Source organism: Rattus norvegicus, chromosome 3, assembly GCF_036323735.1.
Source record: "Rattus norvegicus strain BN/NHsdMcwi chromosome 3, GRCr8, whole genome shotgun sequence".
NCBI lineage: Eukaryota > Metazoa > Chordata > Mammalia > Rodentia > Muridae > Rattus > Rattus norvegicus.
This window is the reverse complement of record NC_086021.1, coordinates 157,786,776-157,795,889: the sequence shown is the minus strand read 5'-3', so window position 1 is coordinate 157,795,889 and position 9,114 is coordinate 157,786,776. Positions and strand designations below refer to the sequence as shown.

General features: G+C 36.6%; 1 protein-coding gene across 1 annotated transcript; it reads left to right on the top strand.

Annotated features, from left to right (window-relative positions):
• Positions 1-2,093: 2,093 nt before the first annotated feature.
• Cyssl2 (cystatin S like 2) lies at positions 2,094-6,834 on the top strand. Its single transcript, XM_003749587.4, has 3 exons — positions 2,094-2,321; positions 5,620-5,733; positions 6,751-6,834. The coding sequence occupies exons 1-3, from the start codon at positions 2,094-2,096 to the stop codon at positions 6,832-6,834; spliced, it is 426 nt and encodes a 141-aa protein (XP_003749635.1).
• Positions 6,835-9,114: the final 2,280 nt, after the last annotated feature.

Here is a 9,114-nt window from a genome sequence, read left to right as displayed (position 1 = left end):
ATTCATTTCTGCCAAAGAAGAGGTTCTGATTTATTACCTGAAAACAAAATATATTCCCAAGACACTAAAAGTAAGTGCCTCTAATTCAATCATATTCTGTAAAAATGAAAAAAGAACTTTAGGTATTCAGAATATCTGTCTGAATTTTGGACTGTTTTCAAGGAACTGTGGTACACTATTCTTTGACCCATGAACATGAAGAGATCCACTTATTTCAACAATCTAACATCAGGCTGAAGAAGAGAAATGACTATGACACTTAATCAAATTTATATCATGTTAGACGACTGGATACATTTTAAATACAATGTAATTAAAAACTAAACATGAATCCTGGTTATTCAAAGAAGAAATGATCATAGGAATTTAAAGAACATCAAACAGCTAAGAAACTCAAAGAGAAGTATAACTCATTTTGAAGATTTTAAAAGATTTTTTATTTTGAATATATATTTTGGAGTATAGGAGTATATTTAAAATGAGATTTATATAACTCACTGACTTTTACTTTTGAATATTTTAATGTATGTATAGTACTACCTGAAATATGACCAAAGAATGGGTAAAACATGAGAATATAATTGATACTATCAATTATTTTTTTCACGAAACTGTTTCTTATCATCATCAGGACATGGTTTGCATTTTAGACTGAACAAATGTTGACTTTATTCCTGTTAGCAAAGCAAAAGTAACTGAAAAAATAGCTAAAAAGTACATCATATTGTCCAGTACACTTGATTTCAACTTGTAAATCTTATGGGTCTACCATGTGTAATGTGACTGAAATAAAGTTACAATAATATGTTCATCAAAATATCAGGAAATTTAGTAATAATGGATTATTTTACTAGGTTAAGATATAAGGGCCTTTCTACACATGTGATAAACATAACAAAGAAACCCAGTTTAAATTTTAGTTTTGTTAAGAAATGTTAATATCTATTCCTTGTAGTTATACACAAGTGTATCTGTGTGCATGCATGCATGCAGCGCTCTCTCTCTCTCTCTCTCTCTCTCTCTCTCTCTCTCTCTCTCTCTCTCTCTGTGTTTGTGTGAATGTGTGTGTATTGTGTGTGTGAGTGTTTCTCTGTGTGTGTATGTGTGTGTGTGTGTGTGTGTGTGTGTGTGTGTGAGTAAAATAACCTGAGAGCCCAGAAGCACTGCTTCCATTTAGCGGGTTATTAAACTTTTTCTATTATATCTGGATTATCAGTAATTATATGCTGATTTCAGGAAGAATATTAAGATTTTTGACCTCTGAGATATGACTCCAGGCCTGTTGCACTTTTCTATATGTATCTAATTCCTCTCTAGTTAACCAGCCACAAGATAGGTGACAGAAGGTTATTTCCTGTCCTGGCCCTCTGACCAAAGAGTGTAAGCCAGAAAACTACCTTCAGGAAGCTTCCTGTAATAAATGTGATGACTGCTGTTAATGGGATGTGGAAAAAATCCACTTACACTTTGATAAATCACAGGTTGTTTCAGAAGTTTTGTCTCAGAAGCAGGCATTACTGAATGAGACTATAACTCCTGAAATAAAACCCTTCCATGAGTACTTGTTTAATTTGAGCTTGGATGATACTGTTCTGTCAGGATCCTGAAGCCAATGAGTTTCTGGACCACAAAGTGTTCAGGTTAGATCTTGAAGGAATGTGGAAGCCAGAGAAGAGTGATAAATTTGGTGAAGCAAGAAGACCAACCAACTAAAGCTAAGAGAATGAAGAACAAGATTTGTGGAGAAAGCTATGGTGAAGAGATAGTCTGGAACTTTGGGAGGATAACAAATAGGTGAAATAGAAAGGTGATGGGATGTATGGAATGGGAAGATGTGGCCCAGAATAAGACAGAAAAGGATTAAGTTCTGGCACCCTTTAGGAAGAACCACAAGAGAGAAAATAAATAGTAAAAAGGAGAACTAGTAAAAGGAGGGAAAAGGTGAAAAAAACATATGGTACTGGAAAGGAGCCAATGTAAACTAAGAACAGAGAATAAAAGGCTAATGCATTTGAAGTCTGTACTCACTAGCTGATCGAGGTTCACTGCAGTTCCTCTTCTAACCTTGGATCGAAGTGCATTTCGAGAAGAACATGGCCTACTTGCTCCATGCTCGACTGTTTCTCCTGACCACCTTCATGCTAGTTCTGAAACTGTGCACTTACCCTGTGCTAGGTCACATTCTGGGTGGCATAGAGAAATCTAGCATGGAAGACGAAGGGGCCAGAGAATCACTGAACTTTGCTGTCAGTCAGTACAATGAAAACAACAGTGACTTGTACCTGAGCCGTGTGTTGGAAGTGAAGAATGTCCAAAAGCAGGTATGTTATCCTTCATTGAGAAGGCCTGAATTATAGAGGGACAGGTATGTCTGTTTACTCCATCTAGCATTCTCGCCAACGTATTGCTGTCGGGTTCTAAGTCAGTCTGCTTTGTATCTAGTGAGTTGACTTGAACATATTGGCAATATTCACATGTTATGTACTTCATTATGTCTTTTGATGAGATATGTTCTGTCCTCTGAAAGTACATGTAGGTTAGTTTACCCAAATTGCAATAACTTGTTTTACTCCTTTGAAACGTAAGAGTATCATGCCAGTGTGTGCAGCATGTCTGTTTCTTGCTAAACTTCTCCAACACACAAGAACAGTGGCTCTTGAACAGATCTGGGAAAACCTTATTATTGTTAGTCTTCTTAAGGCTGTAGATATTGCAAACACATAAATATGTTACCACAAAATTATATTCTCACCACAAGTAGAATTCCTTCTTGATATTTTTAGTGTTTTATACAATTCATACCTTGTTTATGATATTAAACAATATAAGAACTTTTAAAACTATAGCACAGGGGCTATAATTCAATCCAGCATATCTTTTTTACTATTATATTTGATTGACTTTAATCCAGATTCCTCCAATAGCTGAAAGATAAGCGTATCTGGGTTAGCAATATCTACATGTACTGTTAGCAAACTCTTCAGTGTATTTTTTCCATCATGTAAAAATGCAATCTTTTATAAATTTTAAAAGAATTTACAGATAAATGAAGAAACTGTTTGTACAAAGATTTCTCATATAGAGAATCACTCAGTAATCATGATCCATTTCTAGCCACTCTCAGAATGGCTTCAGGACCTCACAAATTTCTTTTGCCTGAACTTCTTTTCCTTAAAGATTTGCAGAACTGTGTATAAACACCTGCACCCATCATGGTGATAAGCCTATGTTTTTCCACTGCATTTAGGGATTGGTACCCTAATAGGATATTACTGAGTATGAGGTAGCTGTTTGAATGATGAAAACCCAATGATTTTCCAGACAGAAATGTAAAACAGGCTTTCCTTTATCATAAAGAATAAGTTTATATGCAAAATACTATTTCTTTTGGCATCTTCAGGTTGAAAGACAATGATGACTTAGATCTTATACGAGTCGTTATAGTAGGAATACCACCACTCTTCAGGACATTAGCTTCATTTTTCATGGTTACCTTTGACTGTCCCAGGAATTGGCTTCAAAAAATTGTTTCCTCTTCCACTAGATTTGGATCATAGTCTGGATTGCCTTCTCAATACTTGTATGTAGGAGCATCGGGGAATCTACTTGAAAATAGCACAATGGAGAGGGCTGAAAGGAGATTGTTGCAAGAATAATCAGGGGTCAATAGCCCATACTAGTGGATGCTAAGCCATAGATTCAACATTGAAGCAAGCAGAAAATATATACTTGCAGTCCATCATATTAAAAAAAAACTTCAAAATCTAACCATCTCACTAAGACCATCTCTCAAGCACACTGTGGATGTTACTAATATAAATACAAACACAGCAGTGAGTTATGATGCATCTATGGAGAAAACTCTATTCTTCTTGCCCTTAATATCAATGATATAAAGAATAACCCATTTATTCCTGTCTACAGCATTTTCATATGGACTCACATTTTCCTGTGCAGTCCTCAGTTATTTTATAAGAGTTCATAAAAGGAAACTACATTGAGGTTCTCTAGATTGCGAACATAATTTTAATGAGTGTTAGGTGAGTGAGTATTAACGAAATTTTCCATTGGACTATGTAATTGCCTTCAGCAGATCATTATGTATCCCGAGTCTCTTGAAAACTCTTTCATTATCCATGATTGAAACTTTAAAATGATGAAACTAATGAGTGGTCATCAGAGTTAATTGGTTGGGATACTTAAATAAAATATTACTGATACCACATTCTCTGACCTCAAGTGTTCGCTTGATTCTTTCTTCCATGTCCTGTTTTTGGTTTTCTGTCAACATTATGTTAATTTCATGGTTCTCTAGACACTCTTTTATGCATAATGGACTGGCACCTATGAAATCCTGACCTTTAAATAAAAAAGATATCTACATAAACATCTTTATTCAGGCATATTATGACAACTACTAGAGAATCATAGAACATTGCACACTGAATAGAGAAGATGAGTCTTAATTAATGTGAATCTTAATGGTATGTCAGGCACGTGATTCACTTAAGGGTTCATGTGGTTCTTAACACTTTGTCTGCTGTCCACATTTGCTTCTCTAGAAATCTGTCTGGATTATTCAGGGATTCCTTGTGGGAAAATATATAATTATAATTAAATAAAACATAAAAATCATACATGAAAATTTCACACTCAAACACATACCTATTAATAGTTTTACTTTAAAGGAAGACAGTGTAAAATTATATGTCTTTTGTGTTGAGATATCCTTTAAGTGAAGCACCCCATGTCTTTATGTCCATGCCAGGAAGAGTTGGAATAAAAGGAAAGAATGGATTTCCTCCTCTCACAATGATTCAGTGAGTTCCCAGACACCACTCACTGGAACAAACCTACTTCTTCATCTCTGGCTAGAGTTTCAAGTTAATCCTGTTCTTTAGCCTACTGATATCACTGGTCCTCTGATCAGCCTTGAATTGATGAATACATTTTTTTTAAAAGATGTATTTATTTTATTTACATGAGTACACTATTGCTATCTTCACACACACCAGAAATGGGCACCTGATCAATTACTGATAGTTGTCTGCTACCCTGTGGTTATTGGGAATTGAAATCAGAACCTCTGGAAGAGCAATCAGTGCTCATTTTTTTCTTTTTTTATTGGAGTTATTTCCTTTTTTAATAATACTAGATATTTATTTAAATTTCAAATATTTTTCCTTTCCCAGGTTCCTGTCCATAAGACTCCTATCCCCCACTCTTCCCCTTCTTCTATAAGGCTGTTCCCCTCCCCATTCACCCTCATTTATCTCTCTTCCTGACAATCCATTACACTGGGGATCCAACCTTGCCATGACCAAGGGCTTCTCCTTCCACTGTTGCCCAGCAAGGCCAGCCTCTGCTACATATATTGTTGGTGCCATAGGTGAAACCATGTATATATTTTTGGTTTATTCTCTGGAAGCTCTAGTTGGTAGACATTGCTGTTCTCATGGGGTGATATTTCACCTGTGACTGCTGACTCTTCTGAGCCACACAATTTTCCAAAGTATTAGAAACAGTTTTCTCTCTGTGTCCTGATTCACTTACTGGAATTTAAAAGAGCTCATGTGAAGTTCATATTAATGTAAAAGTGAATCTCTAAATTAACCTTAGGTGGTGGCTGGAACCAAATTTTTGTTTGATGTGATCCTAGTCAAAACAAACTGTTTGAAGAGCCAGAATGACTTGACCAACTGTCCTGCAAAGGACCAGGATGGACAGCAGGAGGTAAGGCTATAACCCTTTTGTGAAAGTAGAGGAATGTACAACCTTGTGATTTAGGGAAAGTACATTTGGGATGATATACATGCACAGGGAAATATTTGCAAATAGATGGGAAAATGTTTGTGTGTGTGTGTGTGTGTATGTGTGTGTGTGTGTATGTGTGTGTGTATATGTGTGTGTGTGTTTGTGTGTAAGTTGTTCAAAGTGTCTGGAATTTTCTTAGTCAAAAGTTCAAAGATACATAGGTGATAATGTTAAAATATATATGTGTAAATGTAGTGTACTTAGTTAAGAATACATCTAGGAAGTATTGACAGTATAAACAGCACAGGGGGAACAGTGTATCTGTACATATAAATAATTTGAGTTTCAAAGTATGCTTAAATGTGAATTATGTGTTCTGAGATCACTGTAGTGTGGCTTAGTTAAAATGGAGGAGGTAGCAATAGTTTGCATTGTTTTGAAGAGATGTTTACCCTTCCAAGAAAGCTTCTGTCCACATTTCTCTCAATGAAAATCAGCCCATCGGTTCTTACCGATCTGTTCTTACCATCTGTTCTTAACACAAAATTCTGGCTTAAGCATTGGGAGTTGTACATTGGAGATACTGTGCACTTGAGTACATTGGCAATTCTTCCTGCCACTTTCCCTACTATGAAGGTTTCAGAAATTTCTATTTCCATGTCCTAGGATGTACCCTGTCTAGGAGTGAGAGGGTCCTGTGTAGAGAATGTATCCTTCTGAGATGATTGAAGGAGTCATAGAATTATCCTTAAGGGGATGTTTTGACAAGAAAAAAAGTAGGGAATGCTTGTGCCCCTAAACGGTAGACACTTGTCATATGGTAGATGGACATCATTGGTGCTGTCTATCACCAGTCAGCTTAAGATGGCTGAATACCGTATAGTTGGGAGAGGTTGGTTTTTACATTCACCAGCCAAATTTTCTCAAACACTTCTGGTATCAAATTTCATCCTAGCTTTATTCAGCACTGATCGACATTCTTTGTTTATTTTCTAGCAGGAATTCTGCTCATTTGAGGTATATGACGCCCCCTGGGAGAATGATATGGCCTTGATAAGCTCCAGCTGTCACAATATATAACTTAATGTCAAGTGGCACAGTGCAGGATGCAGATGTCTCTGGCATTGCCTCATCACTCCAGTGGATGACCTATCCTTGATGAATCCTTACCAGTACCAACATCAGCAGTTGATTAGACTGCTGAGAATATAGTGCCCATGTATCTTTCCCTTTATCTTTCCTCTGAAAATACCCACATGTGCTTGTTCTTTCCTTGCTCAATAACATGTTCAACAGCTATTTTTGAGTGACAGCAGCCTCAGAGTCTCTAACTTTGTTGAATAAGAAAGATCCAAATGAGGGTTCACATCCACATGGGTACAGCAAATAAATGTCTTATGACACTGACATTTTTGAAAATGTTGAGATGATAATGAAAGTGAAGTGAGTAAAAGTTTAATTTTTCTGACTAAATGGCTCCAAACAGCGAGACAGTATAAAATAGTGATATACTGAAGTCCTCATGTATGCTTCCGTGAGTGCTTTGGCTTAGTCCCTGAGCATGTCACAATGGCGGTGAAATACACAGGACATGCTGTACTTCATTTATACGGGCTGCCACAGGGTGTGTAATGGGCTGCTGTGAAACAATAGGTCATGATGTCTATGGCAGGAAAATGCACTCTGAAATTGGACATTTAGCTTTCCCTTGTTTGAGGGTCACCATGCCTTCAAAATTCCAGGACACATTGGTCCCAGTTTTTGTGGCATCCAGGCACCATTGTGAGTCACAAAAGGACCAAGAATGGAGTCATGGGATCGCACAATGAGGATAGCCTCTAGCATGGAGACATGTTTGGGAGTTCTCAGTTTGTTAATTGGTTATTGTCTTTAGTTTGGAGGACGTAGGATGGGTTCTGTCAGAAAAAGCTTTCTATATATTAAAAAGAGGTAGAAAGTGTTTTCTTGTTTGTGTGCATTGCTCTATGAGTAATACTCATTAGTAAATCTCCACCAGACTCCAAATAGGGTTGGGCTTAAAACTACCTATATTTATACATGTATTCACATTTGATGCACCTTGTTGGAAGAGAGAAATGAAAGGATGGTCATAGGCCTTGTCTACTCTGGTGTAACATTAGATTTTACGTGCAGGGTAAATACTGAAGTTGTATGCTATCACAAATTAGTACTCACAATGTGAAATTGTCATTTCCAAAGGTCAATTTTTATGAATGCTAGCCCAGAGTACTGTATCCAGCAAAACTCTCAGTTAACATAGATAAAGAAAACAAGATATTCCATGACAAAACTAAATTTACACAATATCTTTCTACAAACCCAGCACTACAAAGGATAAGAAATGGTAAAGCCCAACAGAAGGAGGCAAGCTATAACCTAGAAAACGCAAGAAACTAATCCTCTCAGCAACAAAACAAAGAAAAGAAAAGCACACAAACATAATTTCACATCCAAATATGAATATAACCAGAAGAAATAATCACTATTCCTTATTATCTCTCAACATCAATGGTCTCAACTTTGCAATAAAAAGATATAGATTAACAAAGAGGATATGCAAAGAGGACCCTGCATTCTGCTGCGTATAGGAAACACACTTCAGAGACACAGACAGACACTAACTCAGAGGGAAAGGCTGGAAAACAACTTTCTAAGCAAATGGGCAGAAGAAGCAAGCTGGAGTAGCCATTCTAATGTTGAATACAATCAATTTTCAACTAAAAGTCAACAAAAAAAGATAAGGATGTACACTTTATATTCATGAAACGAAAAATCCACCAAGATGAAATCTCAATCCTAACTAACTCTGCTCCAAATAAAAGGGCACCTACATAATAAGAGAAACCTTACAAAAGCTCAAGGCACACATTGCAATTCACACAATAATAGTAGGAGATTTCAACACCCCACTCTCATCAATGTACAGGTCATGGAAATAGAACTTAAACAGAGACCTAGACAGATTAAGAGAAGTCATGAACTGAATGGATGTAACAGATATTTCCATTCCTCTTTTAAAGGGCATCTGAGTTCTTTTCAGCTCCTGGCTATTGTAAATAAGGCTGCCATGATCATACTGGTGCATCTATCTTTTTGATTGGTTGGAGCATCATTTGGGTAGTACAATATCCAATATCTGAGTAACCTCCAGAATGATATACAGAGATGTTGTAGCAGTTTGCATTCCCACCAACAATTCAGTTGGATGCTTCAGAGAATATTGAAACAAAGTTTGGAGCAGAGACCAAAGGAAATGCCAATCAGAGCCCACTTCACATGAAGATCCAATTCAGAGTGTTTCTCTATCGGCACATATTTGCTAGCATCTGTTGTCACCTG

Bases quoted from the DNA above. Each gene is read 5' to 3' on its own strand.
- Cyssl2 (XM_003749587.4), top strand. From the start codon at position 2,094: ATGGCCTACTTGCTCCATGCTCGACTGTTTCTCCTGACCACCTTCATG. The intron at 2,322-5,619 runs GTATGTTATCCT...AATTAACCTTAG, and splicing joins TGAAGAATGTCCAAAAGCAG to GTGGTGGCTGGAACCAAATT. The intron at 5,734-6,750 runs GTAAGGCTATAA...TTTATTTTCTAG, and splicing joins ACCAGGATGGACAGCAGGAG to CAGGAATTCTGCTCATTTGA.